The following is a 24,513-nucleotide window of genomic DNA, read 5'->3' as shown; positions in this document are numbered from 1 at the left end:
CAAGTCATTCTTCTTGTTTTTTTTTGTCGGTTAATCTTTCGATTAACAGTAAGATAATGATAGAAGAGACGATCTTTTTGCTGTTGTGGTGCCGTAGGGACATGGAAAGAAGCGGGGAAAACTGTGGAACCCACAGGCTCATGATATTCTATCAAGCAACAACAATGTTACAAATGTCACGGGCATTGGTTCTTAGTAGTATGCTTGGCGACTACTTCTAGTTGAAAGATTGCAGCTATTGTATCCCATTTTCCCTGTTGTTGTTGTATACAAGTATCTGAGTATTTGCTTAACGATAACGAAAAATAGAGCGTAGGTATGTAGATAAACAGTTTGTTAAAAAGCTAGGCGTTCTCCCAGTCTTCGTCATCTATCAGCGACATAGCAGCTTCTATAGACTCTCTAGGGCGGATAACCTAGTAGCCGCGCGCTAGCAGTGCCTCGACCATGCGGTTGTTGAGGATATTCTGGAAAGTGTGCTTCTTTACCTTGAAAGGTATATCTGGCTCAGCTACTACAGAGTCTTGGACGCGTCTGCCATATTCGCTGGTCGCGAATGCTTCCTTTGGGTTGAGCTTCTGGGAATCTTGAGCGTGCTTTAGGTACTTCACTCTGTCTTTAGCTGATATAGCTGCTCTGTAGTTGTACGACCATCCACGGATGCCTTTTGGGCTATAAAGAGGTATCTCGGTGCGCTGTCCGGCAAGCTCAGCGGCCTCTTGCAGGTGTGCCTGGATCTCTGTGAGGTGGCCTTTGATTGCGCTTGCTGTATCCTGTAGGTAGTCGCGGACATCACTGTCTACTGGCAAGGGCTTTCCATTTAGGGCATACTGTGTAAATGCGGATACCATACTGATGAGGTTGTGGGTTTGCTGAGTGAGGTGTACGTCCAGCTGTGCCGCGGCTCGTTTCTTCGTAGTCGTACTGTCAGGCTTCGCGGTGTCGGCTGTCGGGGCTTGCATCGCACTTTCGGTGGGCGCTGAGCTCGGCGTTGGTGTTTCGAAGCCTTTGCCTTGGTTGCTCCCGGCATCGGCCTCTTCTGATGCTTTCGCGTCCATCGTGAGTGCGAGTTACAAATGCTGGGCGATTATCGCGTGTCTGAGCTTGTGTTCGAGGATCTTCGTCAGGGTTGGCGCGCGTAGAACGGGCTAGAGCGGTGTTTTGAGGTGTAAGAAAGACGCAGTTGGCGGGCGTGATGTCCTTCTTATATAGGGTAGGGTGGTGCGAGACCGGCGTTGAGGGTGAGAGAGTTTAACTCGACGGTCTCTCACCTTACTGTGTGTCTGGGATGGTCTCTCTGTGTGGCAATGTATATATGATAACGGTGTGAGGTCTGATCCAAAGTAAGAGATTGTGTTTGGTATCTGTATTCTGATATGATCGGATCTCTGCCTCGCGGCATGTAGTTTGCCGGGAAATGTCAGCTATGATGGATGTTGAGAAAGACATGTGGGGATGTGAGAACCCGGTAACGAATGGTTGAGATGTCAACGACTGTTATCCCGTTCATACTGAGTTCCACTGAGCAGGTGGGAGTGGAGAAAACGAAAGGAGGCCTGTTCGTCCTAGGGATCAACCTGTAGGTAGTTATGAACACCACTGTCTACCAGCAAGGGCTTTCCTTTCAGGGCGCGCTGTGTGAATGCGGATCTTTTGGGGTGGGCCGAATGGTAGATAGGGTTGGCCGAAAAAGCTTTCCCTTTATAAGACATAGCTGCATCTTGATATTCATCTGTCGTGTAATCTTTTTTTCTCTGGCAGAACATAGTCACGGCGATTCGAACATGAGCTCTACATTGCATCTCTCGAATCTGTTGGTGGCGCAGGCGTCACGATCACATGTGACAGGGCAAAACGTTCCGGTGTGAAGTAAAAAATCCGTCGTGTATAATTGATATTCATCCGTCGTCTAAACCGTACAATCATTCCATTGCGGCCTTGGCCAAAATTATACCTTTGGCACAGCATCCTCCAGACTCCCCATATCCATACTCAACGCATCTCTGCATGCCCCACCTTCACACACCATAACCCCCTCCTTACCTCCGTCCATACTTTTCACCAACTCGTTCCTTTGACTTAACCAATCGCCCATCCCCTTGCCCACTCTACTAACTGTGCCAAGACCAGCAGGCCTCTCCCGGTACCTCTGCAACCACTCTTCTACCTTCTGCCCTTCACCCGTGATAACGCTGTGTCTGATACCCAATTTCCCCACAACCACCGCATCCATCATGCTAGGGAAGAGGAAAGGGTGCTGCATAATCTCAGCTTCGAAAGCGGATGCCGTGTCGCGCGCCTTCCTAGTGTACTCCTCATCTTCCAGTAATGCACCTAAACGGTCCAGGTTCTGTGCTGAAACGCCGTTGGTACCTGGCTCGGCATTATCCATACCATCTTTCAACCGCAGGATAAGATCCTTTTGGTCTTCGGGCGTGGAGAAGAAACCAAGGTGCTGTTTATCCCAGAACATTCTCAGCTGTGTTTGTTGCAAGTCGTCGGCCCAGCGGAGGTAACTGTCGTTGAAGGTGGCTTCGTACAGGGAGATGAGTCCGGAAATCAGGTAGGCGTAGTCGTCTGCGAAACCAGGTGTATCGCCGCGGCCCTCGCGGTAGACGCGGATGAGGGTCTTGGTGTCGGGGTTGTAGAGCTCTTTTTGCAAGAAGGTGGCTGCTTTTTCGGCTGCAGTGAGGTACGTTTTCGAGCGTGAGGGATCTTGGGATGAGAGGGCGGCGGAGGTTCTTGCTAGTGCGCCGATGGCGAGGCCGTTCCAGGATACGACGATTTTGTCGTCTAAACCAGGTCGCGGGCGCTCTTTGTTGCGGTGCTCGAGGAGCTTTTGCCGGCCTTCGGTTAGTGTCTTGTTGACTTCGTCTTCTGACAGACCGAACTGTTTCGCTAGGTCTTCTGGTGTAGCGGTGATTGCTAGTACGTTCTGGTTGATCAGTTCGTCGTGCGCATCGTGTTCCGGCGCAACATTGCCCTCGTCGTGAACATTGTAGTATCTTGCGAGAATTTCAGCGTCTCGGTCACCTAGTATGTCTTGGAACTCCTTCAACGTCCACACGTAGAACGCGCCTTCGCGCTTCTCTTTGTCATTTGGCCGGTATAGTGAATCGGCGTCCTCGGACGAGAAGAAGCCTCCACTTTCGGCATGCATCGGCGGGCTGGTGAGATATGTCGCAATATCATGGACCGCGGAAAGATGTTCAGGGCTCTTTGTCATGAGATACGCGTCCAGGTATACGGGTAGGAGTTGCGTCTGATCGTAGAGCATCTTCTCGAAATGCGGCAGGCTCCAATCCTTGGTGACAGAGTATCGCGCAAACCCGTTTCCAATCTGATCGTGTATGCCGCCCTTGTTCATCGCGTCCAATGTCGCTAGCACCATATCTTTTGCGTGTGTGCAGTCCTTTGCTCCGAGCACTTCTCTCACCGCGTTTGGATATTCCGATAGCTTGAGGAGGAATTTGAGGTTCGAGGGCGTAGGGAATTTGGGCGCACTGCCGAAGCCCGCGTGCTGCTTGTCGTATCGCTTCTTGAAGTGCTGGATTCCTCAGTAATGGGCATTGTAACAGAACGCAATTGACTCACCTCATATGCTTCATCTAAAAGGTCCAGATCTAGGCCTTCATGAGCTGCACCGTCTTTTCTACTAATGTTCCCATCCTCAGCAAAGTCGCGCAGTTGTGCTGTAATCTCCTTCGCCGACTCTAGACACCTCTGATGCTGATCTTTCCACACATCGCGAATCTTCTTGAGTATGCCAACAAAGCCAATGTGCTCGCCCATTGCCATCGTGGACCCTGGGCCAGGCCAGTATGTCCCACCGAATATCGGCTCCAGGTCTGGTGTAATGAAAGCATTCAAGGGCCATCCTCCCGAACCAGTCGTTGCCTGTACATAGTTCATGTATATGCGATCGACATCCGGACGCTCTTCGCGATCAATCTTTATCGGTATGAAGTTCTCGTTCAGCAGCTTTGCCACCTCTTCGTTCTCAAACGACTCGCGCTCCATGACGTGACACCAATGACATGCTGCATAGCCTATGCTGATGAATATGAGCCTGTTCGACTTCTTCGCCAGATCAATAGCCTCTGGTCCCCACATTTGCCATGCGACCGGGTTGTGCATATGGCCTCGTACATAGGGGCTTCGACTCTCGTTCAGGCGGTTCTTCAGCTTCAAAGTATCGCCTGGGGTGGCGGATGCGCCGGAAGAATTGTGCGCATCCATTTTCAGGATAGAAGTACGGAAGTTGCGCTGTTGCGCTCGAGATGTGGATGGCGGGGTCACAGTAGTTGGAGCTGGTATACGGCGGGATGGCGCGGTCGCGACGGGTGTGCGTGCAGGGCGACAAGATCCTCTTAGATTGAATTTCACAGGAGGCATACAGCAAAGAAAAAAGAACTATCGTGAGATACGGTGGCGCGCGGCTCCGAGGCTATTGGACGTTATCAGTCCATAGCTCCGGCAACCCTGCCGATTCGCAACCCCGCCAACGACGTAATCTCCAGAACCCTAAGTGGCTGGGGAACGGCGCGGGGCTTTGGTTCGAAGCAATCTGCATCCTTCTGACCTGCATCGATTTTGCAGACTATGCATCACACCAAGGTAGGGCGCTATATCATGACGTGCGTGGTACGCCATTTCTCGACGATCACATCTGCAGTTTTTTCCAGTAGCGAAGCCCCTTGCGAAAGTTTGCCAGTCGCGATCACCACGATACCATGACCCGTTAGAGACGATCTGCAAACATGAGACGGCTACATCCGCTTGAGATAGCATATCCAGTACATCTCCAAGAAGACACCGATGTGGCACGATGTGCCCTTACATATATGCTACCTGGATTGAGACACAACGTCGCACGATTGCAATTTGGCGTCTTGGTACCGCGTATATATATACCGAAACGAAGTGGACTTTGGAGGGGAGATGGCACTCAATTAAGGTAGGGAATCCACATCACTGAGCAAGACTTACACTTCAATCATGGGCGCGATGGATAAATAATCTCCAATGGCCTATTCAATAGGCTCCTATTGTTGGCGCATGATTCGGTCGGGAGCATGTAGATGGGGATAAGTTTTTGCAAGACATCGCGAAGCGGCGACAGAGCTGGCGAAGAACACGGAGTCACCAGACGTCAGATGGCTATGAGGACTAACAGCAAATATGCGTGGCTGCGTGAATCTAGCAACCGGGGAAGGATAGTGGTTCCTGCCAAGCGCTCTGAAATGTCGTACCTGCCTTATCACGAATCGCAAAGATCCCTCACTCATTCCAAGGTTTTCTAACGATAACTTCCCTCTTCGACTTCTACAAACGAAGAGTTCATCTACCCGGCCGGCAGCCCAGGTCGTATAACTTGTGCCTCCTCGTGCTGCTACTAAGTATTCCATGGTGGGTCTGTGGACAATAACAGGCCCAAAGGTGAGAGCCTGTTGACTGATGAAACACTAGAGAGAAAGCATGACACTCATTACGGCCTGACTTGACCCTCAACACCAAGGGGCACTCAACCTACTTGTGACTGCCTCATCAACGGCGAGCACGATTGAATCACCCTTGCCCGTATTGTCTCTGATATTGGAAGACCATCGCGATGGCAGTGATAGCAGCTGACTTTGCATGGTATCTCACCCCGTGGCAGTCGCTCTTGCCTCGCACTAGCTGCGTTTGCCTAATCTGGAGTTGATAAACAATCACCTCCTCCTCTCTAACTTATCTCCACCACCACTTTGTTCTCTCACCCCACATTCCTTCATCTGTCGCTCTCTTCATCTATTCTCTGGGCAGCCTGTCTGAAAAGAAACACTCTTTTTGCTTTCCACTCAACTACACTCACTTCTTCCGTCTCGGTCCAATCTCTTCCTCAGGTCATCTGCTTTCCTTACCACTCGCTAACAAAACATATCCGACCTCTTTGATCTGATCGGAAATGCGTTGCTCAAGTCTTGTCGCCGCATCTCTGGTTGCCGGCGTCCTTGCACGACCTCAGCTCCACGGAAGGCAGCCAAACATGATCATTGAGACCAAGATAGTCATCCAGACCGTCGTGGTCACTCTCACCAGAGGCTATGCTCCACCCACGTCTACGTCTTCGGTCTCCCCTTCTATCCCTCCTAGTGTGGCCATTCCGACACCCGAGCCGGAGCCGGAACCTGCCCCCGTGCCAGAGCCCTCGCTGTCCTGGATTCCCCATCCCTCGGGCACCGATCAGGCCTACCTCTCGTCCGGACCCGATTACAAAGCTGCGGTGCTATTCCATCACAACGCTGCCCGTGCAAATCACAACGCTGATCCCCTGATCTGGGACCCCGACTGCGAAGCCAATGCTCGTATCGCTGCTAGCAGGTGTAACTTCGAGCACTACATCCCCAAGGGCGCCGGTCAAGGCCAAAACCTATTTGTTGTGTCTGGAGATGCCTTCAACGCCACTGCAGGCATCTCGAAGAGCTGGTACCATGGCGAACTTGATCCAATGAAGCCTTGGTTCGGCAAAGACAACCTTCCACACGAAGTCTTCGAGCAAGTCGGTCACCTTACACAGCTGGTTTGGAAGGAAACTACGAAGGTCGGATGCGTCTCACTTGACTGCGGTGAGTAATGTTTGTATGAATCGCGTGTGAAATAATTACTGACCTCATACACCGATCTCTAGGTACAGCCATGATCGTCAACGGACAGGGTTCGACCATGAACAAGTATACAGTCTGTAACTACGCTCCAGCGGGTAACTTTGGCGGCAAGTATGCGGCAAATGTCGAGCCCCCTGTCCCCTCTGCCAAACTCGTCGGCTGGGCGGACTAGTCGTCATTCCAGCTGCGCATACTTGCATGCATGCAGCAGCAGCATCAACGTAGTTTTAGATGGAACTTACATCAAATGATCATGGCTCGAGATGCCAAAGTTCAACTATGTTTGCTGCGTGAAGATGCTAGAGCTTGAGACGTCATATGCAATCGTCACGAGGAGGCCTCATTCGACGCTGGTACCGGCGAATGTAGCAGCCGTGAACAAGGGTGGGTGACGTTTGCGCGCGATTGTTCGCCGCTAGCGACGCGTGAATATCACACGCGTCGCGCTTTCCAACCTCTTTTAACCACTATCGCCTCCATTGATTTTCCTTTCTACTGCATATCAGGACTACGCAGAAACCAAACTACCTACACACATATCAGGGCATAGATCGAAAATAGAGACGATAGAACATAATTCTCTCGTTACTAAAAACTCGAATAGGCGTCTTCAACCCACCGCGCTGAACAGCACCTTCGACAAAAAGACCTCGGATCGCGCTGCTAGTGCAGCAACTTTCACTATACAGAGACATTTTCTACTGCCTGCGCAAGTATCGACAGCCAATGCGCGAATCTATCTAGGCACTGAACCTCTGGTCAATGCTCCGCGATCACGGGGCAGCATACGGTAGACCCCGTCTGCGAGCACAGAACTACTTTCTCACCTTGTGCGTTTAGCCGCTGCCATGTCCATGCTTTCCAGACTCGATCCTCAGGTAGCTCTGCCGCCTGAGCTCAAGTGTATGATCTGCGACCTTGTAAGCATAACACGAAGTTTTAAAACGAATGTATTCGTGCGAAATAGATGATGCAGCGCGGCTGATTACCACACATCGCCCATAAACGCGGTCCGTTCGTCATCCTTCTCTGAGGCCCCACTGCAACGATACCAGTCATTTGAACCAGCTTCCTTTACTATCATAACGAAGACACCGATCCATTGTAAGAACGAGCAGCTGTGTTGCTTGTGAATGAGTATCCATTTCGTCACGTTGTCGCTTGTTGCCTGGCGCTTTTGGTGGTACAACCATCAAGCGCAAGTTCGTCCGAAACCACGGTTGATCATGCGTACCTCGTGCAAGAACGTAATAAGCATTTTCCATTGCTTATATCCTAACTTCGACTTCACTTGGTCTACACTCACTTTGAGGCAGGAACCAATGCGCACCTCCAATGGATATAAGTCTTACTCACATCGGCTCTGCTTCTCAATGACCCATCGATCAACCGTGCAAGCTAAACTATGGTTGCAATTCACTTGAACCACAACATCTTAAGCAAACCCAGCAGGCTCAGTATGACCTCATCACCTCACACGCAAGATTACATTGGAAGATTATCAGAGGAGCTGCGGCTTGAGGTATGCGAATTGGTAAGTTATATATGATACCAGTCACCTTTGCGGCACTAATGCCTACGTAGTTGCCCATCCCAGCGCTCAAGAATCTTAGTCTAGCCAGCAAACAATGGCGAAAGTCTAGCTCATCTGTGCTCTGGAAAAGTTTCGAGTCTAGCCTCGCAGCTAGAGATCGCGACTTCGATGCCCTTGTCTTGTCTTTACCTGATGGCCTTTTCGACAACGTCAAGAACTTGAAGATTCGTGCTTCTCCCGAAAACTTCAAGATCGTGATGCAGGTAGTATCGGGTATTACTCGGGATAGTTTGAGAACTGTAGAGCTCACAAGCGCGTATACTGAAGTCTGGGAGTCGCTACTCTGCTCTCAACATTCAATCGAGGAGCTCACCTTCCGGCAACACTCATACGTTGGACACAGCCAACGCTTTCCCAATCCTCGCTCCCTCGCGCATAGCTTGCAGAAGCTTCGAAAGCTGAAGATCGCATCCCGCAACAATTACAACGACTATGGCGCTTGGCTCGTGAACACACCAGCTCTTGAAGTCTTAAGTCTTGGATCTGGGTTTGGACATTCTTCTCGCCACGCAACCCCAGTTCCTTTTTATATAAGGACACCCGCTGTTGGTTTCGTACCCCTGAGACTTCGACGCCTTTCTCTATTTCAAATGATATTGGACGGATTTCATCGTCTTGGAGACATTCTCCATCTGCCTTCTCTCAGGACTCTGGACATAATCCATTGCGATTGTGTCCCGGTTTTATTTCGGTATCTAACCAGCAAATACACGACCTCAAGCGAGTCTGCCCTGAAGTCATTCAATCTGACCGATGTTGACGACGACGATGAGCTGGTAGAGTCTCTTGACCAGTTTATCGGGTGCTTTTCAGGTCTGGAGACGCTATTTGTAGCCCGCGGAGATTATCCTTTATATAGACGTCGATTGCGTAAATCCCCTGCGCGCACATGAGGCTAATCTTTTGCAAGTCTTTCAACGCTCCACTCACCAACCCACCCACCCCTTCTTGATCGTCGCATGAACCGAAAGACGAGAACTCTCACAATCGATCTATTCCAGTACTCGCTCCAGTTTTGTTTTTCGCAGGTGATCCCGAGGAGGAAGAGAAGAAGAAGAAGAAGAAGAAGAACCACGTGGTCGTCGTTAGCATGCGAATTTTTGAAACACACCATTGAAATATCACGAATGTCCATTTATGGTGAAACAAAAAGAAGAAAAGAAGACAGATAGTTCCATGATCTACCAAAGAAAAATAAATGAAAGAAGTAAACAGAAGAGCTGCTCTCTTGGTAAACCTTGGAGAGCTAGATCGACTAGTCAGTACACCCTGCATCAGCCTACGGGTATGCTAGGCGGGAGTGGTAAGATGGCGTGGGCCGGGTCGGGTGCAGCAGCCGGGCGACAGCCACACCCGACGCCTATGCTGCTAGTCGTAAATCCACACATAATACATACACCTCAAGCCACATCCGAACAAACAGACAAAACAAACAGCAAAAAGTCAGATATCGAACGTGTATTCATAGGTATTCAATACATCGACCATCTAACGCATCTTTCACGTGACGCTCTTCCTGTTTCCGTGCCCATGGTATCCCAACGAGTGATTTTCCCATGTACGCCATGCCATTCATGAGGTAATCCAGGTAATACAATGATGAATAACGATACCATGCCTAAGAAAATACCCAATGATAGTAAAAAACCCACAACCTTCCAATTAAGACTCCAGCCTGTTTTTGTTTGACAAGATGTATGAAAAGGCGGGTCATCCGTATAGCCACACAAGCGAATCGTAGTGATATGTAACGATGAAAGCGAAGTGATAAGTAATGGTATATGAACAATAGAATGCAGATGTGCCGCCCGAGCCATGCAAACGGTAAGATGCATTGGCTGAATAGAACAGAATGTGCGGCAGATATTAGGAGACCTATGTGCGATGGATGGAAAGAATCTGATGGACGTGTTACGCAATCAAGCAGTATCTGCGATGCTGACACCACCCATAAAGTTGACAGCTCTGTGCTTGCCGTTGGCAGGCGCGCTATGTACGGGTTCGTCAATGGTGGAGTTGTTCGTGCTGGGGTGGGAGCTACTCTGTGGCGATTGAGCGGAACTGCTGAGAGCTGGTGTAAGCATAGTCGGCGAGTCAATGCGATCGTAACGGAACATCTTCTTCTCAACCTAAGATTTTGTTAGTTGGGTTTCTTCAAGTATGTCTTCAGTTTCACGAGACCACTTACTGAGACGCATTGCTTGCCAGGAATGACCTTTTTGGCCTTTTCAAGCTCAGGCTTAAGTGCTTGGACAAAGTCCTCGTAGTCATCTCGGTTGAGGGTGTCCAGCATCTTCTGGATGACGTAGTTACCGTACCCATCCCTGAGAAGGTTCATGACGTTTGACTCGCCTCGCTCGTTCTTTGCAAGGATGACCGATACGAGTTCACGGCGTTGAGCGTCGTCGCTACACTTGAGGCACTGCTCAACAACGTTGCTGGCGAACTTGTGTTTTGAGAAAGCGAGGAACTGTGCCTTGATCAGAGCGACAATCTTAGCCCTATCCTCAGGCAAGCCGTGCTCAATGACATGCTGAGTGACGTAGTTGCCGTATTGATCGGTGATGAGTTTGGGTCCTTCAGCGTGGAGTTCGGTCATGATGAACCTTCGTTGTGGCTCCGGAACCTTCTCAAGCAGTCGCTGGATAACACGGCATCCGTAGGAGTTGACCGATAGCACGCCGACGTTGCCCCTGAAAGCCTCGACGATCCTCTGAATGTACTGCATCGGGACTCGGTCGATAACCTTTTGAATGACGTGGTTGCCGTTCTGGTCCTTGACGGTTTTGAGAACATCCTTTTCGAGCTCCTTGACCATCTCGGCTTGTTGCTCAGTGAGCGCATGCTCAAGTGCCTACTGCGGTCAGTGTGTTTACTCGGGGCGCATGAAAGAGAACTATACCTTTTGTACAACTCGGCACGCGTACATCTGATTCGCAAGCTCAAGTACATGACCCTTCATTTTCCCGACAAGGATCTTTTTCTGGACCTGGTCTCCGTGCTCAAAGAACTTCTGGATAACGTAGTTGCCGAAAACATCTTGCATCAGCTGTAGCGCATCCTCTTCGAGCTCTCTGAAGACGCTGTCCTTGACTTCGCTGTTGGCTGATTCAAGCTTCTGCTGAATGAAACGGGAGCCATGCTGGTCTCCGGCAAACTCGACCACGTGACCCTTGATGTCGGTAAGCTCCCAGCGCTTGCTCTGCTTCTGCTCTCTCTTGAAGTTGGCCAACTCAAGACTCATGGCACCGAGACCATCGCCGACCTGCTGCTCGCGAGGACCTTTAGGTGGCCCTCCGTAAGACAAGATTGGTGCTGCTGGAGTCATGTTCATGTGTTGCGGTATCGCGGATAGAGAAAAGCCGTTGGGTAGACCATACAGCTGGTATTGGTACGGGTTCTGGACTTGAGCTGCGGGAAAGATGTTTTGATACTGCTGCTGATGAAGCTGGCCCGGAGAGATGAAATTACGTTGTTGTGACATCTGGAATCCGGCCAGTTTGTTCTGCAGCTGCGTAACACTATTGGGGTGGGCGAGCATCTGCTCACTGGTGTACGGATTGAGACGGTCGTACACAGGCGGTGTGTTCATGGAGGAGTAAAATGGACTTTGACGAGCCCCAGTGCCGTTCGGCGCGCTTCGACTGTTGTCGAGCTGGTAGGATCGCAGCTGAGAATATTGGCCGTTGAGTTGGGCACTGGAGTAGCCATCTGGGGTGTATAAGCCTGTAGGCGCATCGTTGGTGTCTTGTCCGGGTGTGTGTGCTGGGGTGAAAGCGTTGATACTGAAAGACCTGTTTGGTGCCATGCGCGCATCTTGGTCCTGTTCGCTGTTCAGCCTTCCCAGAGTATGGAAAGACTCGCTTTGTATTGAACCGCTTCGCTCGTTAAAGGCACGACCGCTTGCCATGGAGAAGGACGATGTTTGGCGGGAAGGCTGAGTAAATCTGGAGAATGCATCCGGAGCCTGGCTGAACGGTGCTGGCTCGGCACCATGTCGGGATGGAGGCAAGCTTCCGTTCTGTGAGGGGGCTCCGCTCGAAGACGCAAGGTAATCCGAGTTTGCTACGCTGCGGCGGTCGTCGTTCGGAGAGTGGACGGAGCCTGTGTCTGGCCACGAGGTGACACCAGTATCGGGGCGCTGAGAATTGACGTCTGCTTGGCCGAATCCAAAGTTGGTGAAGCCGGTGTTGAGTGATTCGATCTGGCGCGATGTGAAGTTGGATATGGTAGGGTCAAGGAATGGCTTGACCGGTTTTGCTTGCGAGCCTTGGCCCGCGAGTGAGTTTCTTGTAGTGTAGGACGAGAAGGCGGATGGGGAGTTGTCGCTATACTGCTGGACAGGTTGTGCTTGGGCGATAGACCGCTTCCGTGCCGGCGACACTCCGGAGCTTCTTGCATGAGGTATGCTGCCAGATGGGGTCTCTCCCCAAGCTGGCCGGGCAGTAGACCTCCATTCCGTCTCGGAGTTGGTGAGCAGGGAGCCAGAGCCAGTCTTGCCCTCAACATGATCGGCAGGGGTGCCCATGGCGGCGCCGTTCTCTTTATGCGTGTCAGTATTACAGGAACATGCTTTGTCGCCATCCACGACATACCTCGAGGGCGCGAGTTGTCTCGGCCTTTGGAGCCAAGCGGAAAGGTGCCGATTGGGGCATTCCAGATGTTCTTCCCCCATGGAGATGCGCGTGAGAGTTCAGTGTCGGTGCCGTTGTTGTTGAGCGAGGCTCCACTGGAGTAGTCGCGCGCTCGAGTCTGGAGCATATGTGTTAGCACGCCATACTGTATGGCTAGAACAGCCGCTACTCACATTGCCCGCCATGACTGCCATGCTACGACTTGAGCCGGCAGGAGAGGTGTTCATTTACACAGGTCGGGCGTGAGGTTATTAGTATGCGGAGAATATAGCACACCGGTGGGTGCTGCGGCGCGGGGTGGCTTATGCGTGCGCTTTGGTGGGACTAAGCTCAGGCGTCAGCGCAGGCAGGGCAGGTGCGGGGGGAGGCAGAATACTGACGATGTATTACAGCTGATATAGTTGGGGACAATGGAAATAATGTACGAAGAATGTGCGCACGAACGCGGCTTGGAACAAAGAGGTACTACCGGAGGTCCGCGTGAGGAGTGTGGGTTGGGAAGTGCAGGCCCGTGGTCGCGTTTGGGTGTAGGAGCGAGATGTGGTAATGTCTCTCTCTAGCCACAGTACATGCTAATCTCGAAGCAATTATGTCGCGCACCAGGCGGGGGTCGCATTAAGGGTTCGACGACCAAATGCAGCGGCGGGGATGATGCAAGGGCGCGGGACGGTGGAGCAGCAGGGCAGGAATAGACTCGAGGGGGGAAATATATCTGCGCTGGTTCGGGGGCTGTGGTGTGCGTGTGGATAGGCGGGAGGAGCACAAGTTTGGTAGCGGGCGTCGAGGAGACCGGGCGCAGCTTCAGAGGGCGAGGGTTGCGCCAGTTGTGTGGGTTGGCAAGATGTCTTTTTGGCGATGGAGATGCGACTGCTGGGCCCTGGCGAAGATAGGATCGGCAACTAAGTTTGGCGTCCGCTGGGGAAAGGCACGCTAAGGCTCAAGGTTGTACCGAAAGCGTCGCCTAGATGTCTTCGGGTGCTTGGTGCAGGCGAGGCTCGTGAGAAAGATGAAATCGACGATTACGGGACGAGATATGATCTCCCTAAGAACAAACGTGGTCGCCGTTTTCTTCTCTCACTGTGGCCACCGGCTGCAATGCGCTCGCGTGTGCCAAGCACGAGTCAGGGACGATGCGGCAACGGAATCCGGACGATCCTCTGTGATGCGAGCTGTCGTTATGGCAGCCTGAGACACGACGGGCATGGATAGGAGGCCAGAGGCATTATCTACAGGGCCGCCATGTTTCACCACCACCCTGCCGCCATGTCCAAGCTCTCTCTCTGCTACGCCTTCACCTTTGCATGTTTGCCCTCGGCACAAGACTTTTAGGCAATGGTGTCCAACTTGTCCATGACGGCCAATTGACCTCTCTGCGTACTTGGAGCGAGCTGCAGCACTATCGAGCTCGATGCAGCTCGGAGCTTGCATCCATCTTCAAAAGTGTCCAACGTGATTGCTTGGAGGCACAGCAGAAGACTCACGGAAACCATGGTCGCACACGCTGTGGGTTCAGTCATCACTCAATGGACGCAGAAAAGCCTTTCAGGCTCGTGACCTGCATCATCCATGGATTGCTCTCGCTCAGAATACTCCCTGCAATTATAACGCCTCCTAGCTGCGGGTTTGCGCTGCGAGGCTGCAAGTCGGATGCGAGGCGTCCAGTGAGCCACCCGTCTCTCCACTCTGTGCGCATCCTGTATGTGGTAGCTGTGCTGCGCTGGCGTTCTAACAAGCAGAGCAAACTGGCTGCGACTGCCGGATACGTCAGGCATGTTGGGAAAGTTATTCACCCGCTAGCTCTGGCCATGGTTGTCATAACTGCTTCACATCTACACCGCTCTGAATGGTTGAGGTGTTACGCAAGACAAGTCACCGACGAACCGCCGCAAATATGGCGATGAAGCAACTCCGAGTGACATAGTGAGCTGGTGACAGCATTTTACCTCAAATACCGACCTCCTAGCGCTTCTAGAAGGCCATTTGCGACAGTGCCAGCGACAGCCCAGCGACGGCCCCAGGATTCAGGAGTCACTTGGCGTCAGGCAAGCGAGAGGCATCAAACGTCCCGAAGGCTCAAACACAGGGCCTGTCGATGAGATGTTTAACGGCGGGGACGGTGGAGTAGCCAAGTACCGGCCAGAGTGCATCCGTGAGACCATGACGAATTTGCCGCAGTCACTTGGGCGTTGTAACGCGTCTTGACGACTGCGACATTGCAGGTCGAGTGGAAGCCTTATGTCAAACCTGTGGAACTCTGCGAAGATGAAGGGCTGCTTAAAGGCTTTGTCGAACGCAAGAGAGACATGCCTGAGGAGGCTCGAGTTCCATCACCACATGGCGCTCCCTGCGCGCAGCGGTCCACAAATCCATCGTTCATTACGCGCGTTGCTGTGGTATGTGCTATCGACCGGCATCATCCTTTATCGCTCCACAGTCTGGCAAGACGTTCGTCTCAGCCCTCGCTGTCAGCTCTCTCCACGCTGTTGTCACAATCAGTCCAAAACAATGCGCGTCTCGCACGGGTTGAGCTTAACACGACTTCCAGATTGGCGTCTTGATGTAGAGAGTACATATTCTGGGGCTGTCGCTCAAGCGAAGCATCAGGAGGAGTACGTGCTGGCTCACGATCCACTCACGATCCACACCGTCGAGTCTCGACCTTTTGGCTAAATCCCACCCCCCGTCATTCGTTATTACCGCCCCTTGCATTTTGCGAGGCTCTCCACACCGCACTAGGTACTCTTGACTGTTGTTTGTTTTGATCTGTTTGCAGCACCCTCGATACTTTCTTTGTCTCGGTCTTGGGAACCATCGCGCGCGAACGGCTTTGTCTGTTGTGGTCTCGTGCGGCAGTGTTGAGCAGATCACTGGCGCCAACAAAGCCAAAAATAAGATCGAGAGGATGAGCGTCCTACCGTCATCTTATTGCGCTCCACCGACTCGGCTTAGCGCAGGCGGCTTCTTCTCCTAAACTAGATAGGCACGAAGTTGAGCGGTCTAGTGTCGATCGCTGATTCGCTCTGGTTGTATCGTTCCTGCATTGGTGACTGCAAGGCGGCTTCCCTGCGCATCCATCAAAATACGTAGGTTTCCCTTCATACCTCGACCTCCTTGCCCACCTCCTCTACGGTCTCGCCTCCCTCCAACTCCTCTTCTCTGCCGACTTATCGCTTCACTCTTTCAGCGGTATCTCGCCTTACGCTCTTTCCAAACTTGTGTCTCTCGTTACCTATACTTGTCCATCCGCTTGCGAAACGACGGTGCTCTACAGGTGCGTATCCGCTACTTCCCGTCCCCGTCCGTCGCACTGCGCCAAGCATCCGCGAACCAACAACCACAACACCACGCAGAAGCAACGTGCTCGCTACACAATGGGGACTAACATACAAACAGCAATTACACTCCTTAATCACTACCACACGCCCCAGAGTTATCTGCACGCCCTCGACACGCCCTGACGACACACAATACCACCAATATCATAATGATGAACATCGGCCTTAGCAAGCGCAATGAGGATGGCAGCCTCAGCACTACCCACCTCGCACTCCTCGTAACCCTTATGATGCTGGTTCTCGTTGGCATGCTATGCGTAGGAGGCCTTATGTTCCTTCGCAGCATCCGTAGAGCCAGGAAACAAGCCGAGACAGACCCAGAACTCCCAGTCTACGAGAAGCGTCAATCAAACATCAACCGTCTGACCATCACTGCGATGCCTTACAAGGGCCGCGAGTCCGTCATCACCTACTCGGAAAAGCAGAACCTCATGGACAGCCCTACCAGCCCGGTACCCGAGATCCGCATCACTTTCCCTGACGAGATTGACGAGTCTGGCAAGCAACAATCGGGTCGTGTTGTGGTTGTCCGCGTCGGAGACCACAGCGTTGGACTCGAGCCTGTGCAAGAGGACCTCCCGCCATACCAGCAAGACGCATCGGACCGCTTCGACTCGCTCGACCTGGATCGTATGGGCGGACTGAAGGAGAAGGACGACAAATACTACTCATAAACCTCACGACACCACACGTCAAAGCCCGGCGAGACCGCTGATACTTCCGGTCGAGCACCCCTCGGGCACCCCTCAGCCATTTGGCTACGACCGACTTTACACCTTGATGACGGCTATACCGCGCTGACTGTCAGCTTCTCCGTTCCCTGCCGAAGCTGTGGAATAGCCGGCAGGGCGCCACACCACTTATGTATATTCTCGGAGTTGACTGGCCATTTTGCTGTATACCCACTCTGACGACTGGCCATCTCTTCAACGAGGTTTTCATACCTCTTACATAACTCTTATTCATTAATGTATGATATCCAACTCACTCTCTAGCGACTGTGCAGAGCAGCACGAGAGCCAATACAATCCTTTGTCAAGACTGAAATGTGTGCTCAATTTACCAAAACCGAGTGAATGCTGTGCGCGATATACCTTAAGGCAGTTTCCAAGTCGCGTCTGGAACATGATGTCAAGCTTCGTATCCATCGATAGCAGATCGTAAGCACCGCTCGTAATTACGGCGCGTACCTCGATGGCGGATGCATGTCATCGGCGGCTCGGCGAAATGGGAGATCCACAGTGGATGCTTGCGACACATCCTCACTTTTGCTTAAACCACGCATCAACTTTGTCCCCATGGATTCTGTCGCTCCTTGAGGCCCCCTAAGCCATCCGAATACCAATAGACATCTGATTGGCATCTACTGAGAGCCAATTGGTCCGCCTTCTCCACCCGCCATGGAGAACGAGGTCTTTACGCCGCTGTCCGACATCACCGGCCAGAGTAGCGCACGCAAAGCTGTCAAGTTTGCGGCCGATACGCCAGAGCCACGGGAGACAGTGCGAGCTCCCCGGAGACAGGTTCACGACCCCGACAAAGCAAAGAAGGTTGGACAGGTGCACTTCAAAGCGCAGCATGGCATCATCATCGCCTTCTTTACCTTTATACTGTAGGCTCTTTCATCAGAGCCCATCTTCCGGCTCCGCGTACAGACGCGTAAAGCTGACCTGGCCAGAATTCTTCACGTCCTCGGTATCTACCTTTTCACCAGCGGCTTCCTCCTTACGCGATTGGTCCTCGACCACAAGTCAGAATGCGCCCTGCCCCCAATCGACTCTGCCAACGCGTACACAGCGGGCGATGCTGAAAAGGGGTGCTGGCACCCCAAGACGTTCAACAAAGCCGTCGTCATCATCGTTGATGCGCTACGATACGATTTCACTGTCCCCTTTCCAGAGCAGTTCGAGCCCATCGACCTCGCCGCCGCCGCCGAAAACCCGTCTCAAGCGCCCCCAGTCGCTCCGCGCCATTTCCACAATGCATTCCCGATACTTTACGAGACGGCAAAGAACCAGCCCCAAAATGCCTTCCTCCTACCCTTTATCGCCGACCCGCCGACGGCCACGATGCAGAGGCTGAAGGGGCTCACAACGGGCACATTGCCCACCTTCATCGACGTGGGCAGCAACTTCGCTGGCCAGGAGATTGAGGAAGACAATCTGGTCGGACAAATGAAGAACGCAAGCAAGAGGATGGTTCATCTTGGGGACGACACATGGCACGCTCTCTTCCCCAACTACTTTGAGCCAAACCTCACGCATGCATACGATTCGTTTAATGTTTGGGACCTACACACTGTTGACAATGGCGTCACGGAGCACATTTTCCCACTTCTGAAGGCTGAGAATGCCACCAAGTGGGATGTGATCTTCGGCCACTACCTGGGCGTGGACCATGCAGGACACCGCTATGGGCCTGATCATCCTGCTATGACTGCGAAGCTCAACCAGATGGACGACGTTTTCCGCCGCATGATCGAGGAGATTGACGACGACACACTGCTAGTTGTTATGGGAGATCACGGCATGGATGGAAAGGGCGACCATGGAGGAGAGTCGGATGACGAGATACAGGCGGCGCTATGGATGTACTCGAAGAAGGGTGTGTTTGGGCGCAGCGATTCTGCTTATATCACACCTCCTTCTAACGCAAAGACCCGACCAGTTGGGCAGATCGATCTTGTTCCTACTCTGTCGCTTCTCCTCGGCTTGCCGATACCCTTCAACAACCTCGGAAAGCCCATCGAAGAAGCATTCATTGGCAAGAACGGCGATGATTACAAAAACTTGGCGGCCGTCAACCGTCTAACAGCCGCGCAGATACACAACTACCAGCACGAATATGCCAAGGTTCGTGGTATCGTAGACAGCGCCAGGGCTTCTTCGCTTTCGCTGTGGAAGAACGCAAATGACGCGTGGAACCTGCTAGGAAAGTCCAAGACCGATAGCGCCGAGATGCGCCAGGCATATGAGGCTTTCGGTGCTTATCAGCGCGACACGCTCCGTCTTTGTCGTGATCTTTGGGCTCGGTTTGACATTCCCAGGATGGTCAGTGGTGTCGTGATCTTGGCCGCAAGTCTGATTGTAGTCGCTCTTTACGCCAGGATCCTTCACGGGGACCGTGCAGACGTCACCCCCGTCTTCTTCACCCGAGGTGCCATTGGCTTGGTCCTTGGAGGTATCGTCGGTCTTCCTATTACCATCTTCATGCCTGAAGACTCCAGATCGCATATTCTTGTCCTCTCCTCTGCCCTCACCGGGATCATCGGCTGCGCCTCAACTTTCTACGCCCTGAGCTACCGTATGATGCCCCCAATGCCAAACAACATCTGGGGCTGGACGAGCGCCATCTTCACTCTCGCCCTCTCCGGGGGCTTTGCAGCAAATTCATTTACTATCTGGGAAGATGAGATCCTCCTACATTTCCTAACTACATTTGGAGTCCTTGCACTCATCTCTTCTTTCCGTCAGAGGAGAATCGCAGATCGAACCCTTGGTGCTTACCACTCCATCCTTTTCACCGTGTTGCTTAGGATTGCCAGCTTCTCTCGCCTATGCCGAGAAGAACAGATGCCCTACTGCAAATCCACATACTACGGCTCTGCTCTCTCAACAACTTCCGCACCCTGGCAACTTGCCATTCCCGCCACAGCTGCCATCCTCATCCCCACATTCATCAAGAGCTACTACGACGGCACGAAATCCTATCAGCACAACGCCACTCTCTGGATCGGCCTCGCATTGCGCTTCGGCTTGATGCTGTCCGCCGCATACTGGACACTCGATGCTGCTGACGACGGCGAGTGGGCGCCCGCTTGGTCAAACATCATCGGTATCACGAAGCGCTTCATTGCACAGATTGTGCTAGCAATTGCTCTCGGATTTGGCTATTCCATCTATAATTGGTCGAAACCTCTCCTGAACGTCATCATCGATAAAGATGGTAGCGGCGTCGACGAAAACGGTCAACCCAAAGAAGCCATCACCATTCTTGGTTTCGCAAATGTACACGGGAGTCGATACGCACTGTTGATCACCATCTGGTATCTCGCCATCACTGTGCTCCAAAAGCCAATGGGCGCTGGCGCAATCGGAATACTGGTCTGGCAGCTGTTTTCGCTTTTCGAAATCATCGATACTAACAATCTCCGTCAATCTGCCATTGGCCCTGTCATCTTGGGTCTGTTGGGTTCCTTCCACTTTTTCAAAACAGGACACCAGGCTACCTTGTCTAGCATCCAGTGGGAATCCGCTTTCATCCCCTTGGCCAAGATTCGTTACCCTTGGACACCCATCATCGTTCTGCTGAATACATTTGGTGCCCAGATCCTGTGCGCCATTGCTGTCCCAGCGTGCGTGCTTTGGAAGGTCAAGCCGCAGAAGAAGGGCGTTTTGTCCGTCGTCACAAAAGCTGTGGCGACTCACATTTTGTTTTATGCGACGACGCAGCTTGCGACGACCATGTGGGCGGGCCATTTGAGAAGGCATTTGATGCTTTATAGGATCTTCTGCCCGAGGTTCATGGTTGGGGCTGCGGTGCTGCTGACGGTGGATGTTGTGTCTATTGTTATCGCGTTGTGGGGGACTAGGATGAGTATGTTGAGTACGGCTGAGGTCTTTGGTTTTGGTGGATGATTGGTTGGGGAAGAATAGTTGGGAGTGGTTGGAAGTTGGATCGAGGAGAAAGAGAGGTGGCGTAGGTGGTTGTAAATTTTGCATTGCATATAGCGTCTTCTTTTATCTCCTTGTGTCGGAAGTCAAGAAGCACGTCTAAAATCAGATTTTGTGGCTTCGTTCTCTGTGGTTTTCTAAACTCCATCTCTGATTGTTGTAGTTCTTGTCTTGATGCACGTCGTTTACATCCATGACTGGTACGTGCCGGGCTCAAACGGACCTGATCAGTCAAGATTGGCCCAGCTCTGCGTTGGTCTCTCACCTCTTACTCCTTGCTATCCTATTGGCATTGTGTTGCTGCCTAGGTTCTCTCATGTCACACGTAGCGGTATCGCAGCAGCACAAGGTAAAGGTAAAGCAGCCGGTTCCGGCCTCTCCTGCTATATTAATAGTCTCTTCTCAGCTTGATCTCCATCTCTCTTCCACCACACTTCGAAAGTATTGCAGAGCAGGATATCACTGCCGAACAGCATACGAGAATATTCACGAGCAACCCTCGAGAGTCTACTTACCCAGTATTGGTCGACACTCTCGGCCATCCCACGAAAGCATTTATAGACGCCACCATGCCATCTTCTCAGCATCAACGTGTGGAAGAGAAAGTATTTAGTGTTCTCGGAAAAGAAGATCTCATCGACGACTCGACCGGCGTTATTCCGATGAGAGGGCTAAAGACCGAACTTAGCCTTAAAGATCGTTTTGCGAGGCGACTTTCGAAGATGTTGGGCGCGGAAACGTATATACAACAGGCAGAAAACGACAACACGATGGATATCTATCTTACGCGCAGCCGACTAGCAAATCGAGTACGGGACGACAAACTCCGCAAGTTCTTCCGAGCCATGGAAGCTGCATTCGCATCGATTGCGAAAAACGCTGATGGTATGTTGGACACAATTTCTTGCATTCGTCACTAACACGTTCAGGTCCGCAGCATGTACTCCAAATTGCGTGCGACGAACTTTGGGACGTGGTTCTAATCTTCAACCGCAGCAAGATCGAAACTATCATTCAAAGGCTGCAGAAGACCTTGGATGATTACCAGGAAACATTCAACGACCTCGTGACGAGGATGTTTGGCATCGATGATTACGAATACAAAGACCGGCTATTGGATCGTGAGCTTGGCGATCGTATCATCTTACTCTCGCAACGAGTTAAGAGCTATGATCGTTCGATGAAGGAATTAAATGCGCTTGTACACCTTGCATCAGAAACGACAAGAGTGCTTTTGCATCTGCAGGAACGGTTGAGGTCCATTCTCGAGAAGACACTCTTTGCCGATAAGTTGTACGAGCTTATCTGCGCATTGGGGTTTCCCGAGCGAGTGCACAGTACTATGGTGAGGTCAGCTAAAGCCTCACAATCATTCAAGAACGTCAAGTTCCATTTGAGACCCAGCTCTCCTGGCAAGACTGTCTCCTTCGCGGTCCAATAGAGAGCTCGACTCAACCGAACGCCAAAACACCCTTGGCGTCGCCTCTACGACAAGAAAAGTTGAAAGTCTAGGTGAGACATATCCTATGGAGTTTGCTTTCTAGGCAAGACAACGGCATGGACATGCTTTTGAGCGATTTTTGTTTGGCTCTGCCACTTTGTGTCTCTTTTCTCTTTCAAAAGTCCGGTTTACAAATTAGTATGAAGCACTTGAGTCACTTGCGGGACTGAATTCGAGACTGTGGAAGCACGGAGTATACTGCCTTCCACATATACTGTCTTTCGAACTCTTCCCGATGACTTTGACACCCATAGCCAAATCAAACAAATCTTCTTTCCCCTATTCATGTACCTCCGACTTCCATGCGTCATCATCAATCCTTACAACGGCGCGGAACACGTGATACTCAAGCCCAAGACAACATATATAAGCTCCTCTTCCATACTCTACCATGTTCTCCATTATATATTTGCCTGCTATGTATTTTTTCTAAAAATGAGCCTGGAACTCTTACATGTCTCCGAGTCCTTTTCTTTTTCTCTAAGAAGATTGATGGAAGAGTACATGTGAAGAGCACAAACTCCATCCGCAGAACACGCATGCCAAAGCGGGCACGATAGAGAGACTTGAATCCGATCGAACAAACAGTAAAAAACCAGACTGGCCGCGGGCATATCCCGTAATGACCAAAACACGCGAGAAACTAGCCATGTCGTCCCTCGGCCCTCTCCAACCTTCTCATACCTCGGGATTGCGACTGTCCTCATCATCTTTCTTCCTTCTATGCCAGACTCACATACCGAAAGATGCTCGCAACGGATATATGCCTTGCTGGCCTAGGCCACCAAAAATCCTAAGCAGCGCCTATATGACGAGCACTCTCTCCTGTTCCGCGGCGTCAAAACTAAGACTTTACTTTGCGATGTCTTTGTGTAAAAGAGAATCACAGACTTATCATTCTGTGCGGCTTTGGTTGTGCGTTTGCTGGAATGCAAGTAACAAAACTTGAAAGAAGAGACTATCATAGGGTTCATCGACTGTGCTGACTCTGTGGCTGGCTCTAGTGCGCATGCTGGATGTATAAAACTTCGCTCAGGCGTGTAAGAAGTATATCATCATAAAACGTTTTCTCTTCTCTTTCACTAAAACTACCACGACGTTGTGACATGTCTGAATCCAAAATCAGATCAACTTTGCATCATGGCGTGTCTCTCTTGGCTCAAAACAGTAGTCGTGCCACTCGAGGTTGGTTCCAAAAAGATGGGAGAACCCGAAACGCGTACGCCGACCAAGTCTTAGCAGTGATATCGATGCGAGAACCCAGACGTGTCGGCCTATGTTCCCTTGCGCGTTGCGACCGAGTCGTACCTAAACGCGACGACAAGAGAAGACGACCCTCGCTTGTAAAGTGTGAACGCTTGTTTAAGAATCCTCAAGCTGTACGCGCTCTTGCTTCCTCATACTCATGCCGCAGCTGCAGCTGACCAAAATGGACTTTGCCGTGATGGTATGTCGTGGCTCAAAAGCTGAACACAAATACCGTATGGTTTTGCACACTCGTCGCTATTCTCGCGCATTTCCAAAAAAAAAAAAAAGTGATATGACGATGCTATGGTGGAGTCGGCGCGTGCCTGTTAAGAAGCCAGTCTATGAGATCGTGTTTGATGGTTCGGTGTAGTGGCTATTGCTGCCTCGTGATTTGATTGCAGGGCGGCTTCAAATTACTTCAAGTTCGTGCCCGCACACCGCTATCTATATCACGAATTGACGGATACATATGTTTGATTAACAAAAAGATTTGTTGACCACTGATGTGATGCTCTGCCGTGATTGTTCTGTACGCGTAAGGCACGCGCCTGGTGTGGTGATGATCGACGCCATGATGTCAAATCTGATGACGTAAAACTCTTAGCGTGGAAGTGACGCGTATCGATCGTTGTTCTCTCATCCATTGTCGCCGCGAGCATCTTCCGACACATTGTGCGTCTTGATACAGGTTGATACCTTTCCAATGTTTGTCACGGTTTCGATGACATCGAGCAACACCTCGGTACATACAACAACACGAAGCTCCACGCTCTTTGACTCGTCATCCATCTCGAAGCACGCTTCCACCAGCTCTCGTCCACTTTCCATACACAGCCCCAGCACTCTGTCACGCCTGCACATGCACGTTTGGTTTTCATTTG

General features: G+C 51.5%; 9 protein-coding genes across 9 annotated transcripts; 5 read left to right on the top strand and 4 right to left on the bottom strand.

The window, feature by feature from the left end:
• Positions 1-416: 416 nt before the first annotated feature.
• Positions 417-1,058, bottom strand: GT037_002652 (uncharacterized protein; the record flags this gene model as incomplete). The annotated part of the gene is made up of 1 exon (XM_038927699.1): positions 417-1,058. The coding sequence occupies one exon, from the start codon at positions 1,056-1,058 to the stop codon at positions 417-419; it is 642 nt and encodes a 213-aa protein (XP_038788977.1).
• Positions 1,059-1,948: 890 nt separating this feature from the next.
• On the bottom strand, positions 1,949-4,239 carry GT037_002651 (uncharacterized protein; the record flags this gene model as incomplete). Its single annotated transcript, XM_038927698.1, has 2 exons — positions 1,949-3,547; positions 3,595-4,239. 2 exons carry the CDS (start codon positions 4,237-4,239, stop codon positions 1,949-1,951), a joined length of 2,244 nt encoding a protein of 747 aa, XP_038788976.1.
• Positions 4,240-5,947: 1,708 nt separating this feature from the next.
• GT037_002650 (uncharacterized protein) lies at positions 5,948-6,819 on the top strand (the record flags this gene model as incomplete). The annotated part of the gene is made up of 2 exons (XM_038927697.1): positions 5,948-6,608; positions 6,671-6,819. The coding sequence occupies 2 exons, from the start codon at positions 5,948-5,950 to the stop codon at positions 6,817-6,819; spliced, it is 810 nt and encodes a 269-aa protein (XP_038788975.1).
• A 1,287-nt stretch (positions 6,820-8,106) lies between these two features.
• On the top strand, positions 8,107-9,134 carry GT037_002649 (uncharacterized protein; the record flags this gene model as incomplete). Its single annotated transcript, XM_038927696.1, has 2 exons — positions 8,107-8,181; positions 8,232-9,134. 2 exons carry the CDS (start codon positions 8,107-8,109, stop codon positions 9,132-9,134), a joined length of 978 nt encoding a protein of 325 aa, XP_038788974.1.
• A 1,026-nt stretch (positions 9,135-10,160) lies between these two features.
• On the bottom strand, positions 10,161-13,102 carry GT037_002648 (arm repeat-containing protein; the record flags this gene model as incomplete). The annotated part of the gene is made up of 5 exons (XM_038927695.1): positions 10,161-10,370; positions 10,430-11,095; positions 11,144-12,783; positions 12,837-12,993; positions 13,049-13,102. 5 exons carry the CDS (start codon positions 13,100-13,102, stop codon positions 10,161-10,163), a joined length of 2,727 nt encoding a protein of 908 aa, XP_038788973.1.
• A 2,008-nt stretch (positions 13,103-15,110) lies between these two features.
• GT037_002647 (uncharacterized protein) lies at positions 15,111-15,545 on the top strand (the record flags this gene model as incomplete). The annotated part of the gene is made up of 1 exon (XM_038927694.1): positions 15,111-15,545. The coding sequence occupies one exon, from the start codon at positions 15,111-15,113 to the stop codon at positions 15,543-15,545; it is 435 nt and encodes a 144-aa protein (XP_038788972.1).
• An 814-nt stretch (positions 15,546-16,359) lies between these two features.
• Positions 16,360-16,884, top strand: GT037_002646 (uncharacterized protein; the record flags this gene model as incomplete). The annotated part of the gene is made up of 1 exon (XM_038927693.1): positions 16,360-16,884. One exon carries the CDS (start codon positions 16,360-16,362, stop codon positions 16,882-16,884), a length of 525 nt encoding a protein of 174 aa, XP_038788971.1.
• A 291-nt stretch (positions 16,885-17,175) lies between these two features.
• On the bottom strand, positions 17,176-17,337 carry GT037_002645 (uncharacterized protein; the record flags this gene model as incomplete). The annotated part of the gene is made up of 1 exon (XM_038927692.1): positions 17,176-17,337. One exon carries the CDS (start codon positions 17,335-17,337, stop codon positions 17,176-17,178), a length of 162 nt encoding a protein of 53 aa, XP_038788970.1.
• Positions 17,338-17,610: 273 nt separating this feature from the next.
• GT037_002644 (gpi ethanolamine phosphate transferase 3) lies at positions 17,611-22,324 on the top strand (the record flags this gene model as incomplete). Its single annotated transcript, XM_038927691.1, has 5 exons — positions 17,611-17,822; positions 17,889-20,806; positions 21,047-21,083; positions 21,290-21,768; positions 21,813-22,324. The coding sequence occupies 5 exons, from the start codon at positions 17,611-17,613 to the stop codon at positions 22,322-22,324; spliced, it is 4,158 nt and encodes a 1,385-aa protein (XP_038788969.1).
• Between the last annotated feature and the right edge of the window lie 2,189 nt (positions 22,325-24,513).

This window comes from Alternaria burnsii (assembly GCF_013036055.1).
Source record: "Alternaria burnsii strain CBS107.38 chromosome Unknown 746, whole genome shotgun sequence".
NCBI classification, from domain to species: Eukaryota; Fungi; Ascomycota; class Dothideomycetes; order Pleosporales; family Pleosporaceae; genus Alternaria; species Alternaria burnsii.
This window is presented reverse-complemented; position numbering and strand designations above follow the sequence as displayed.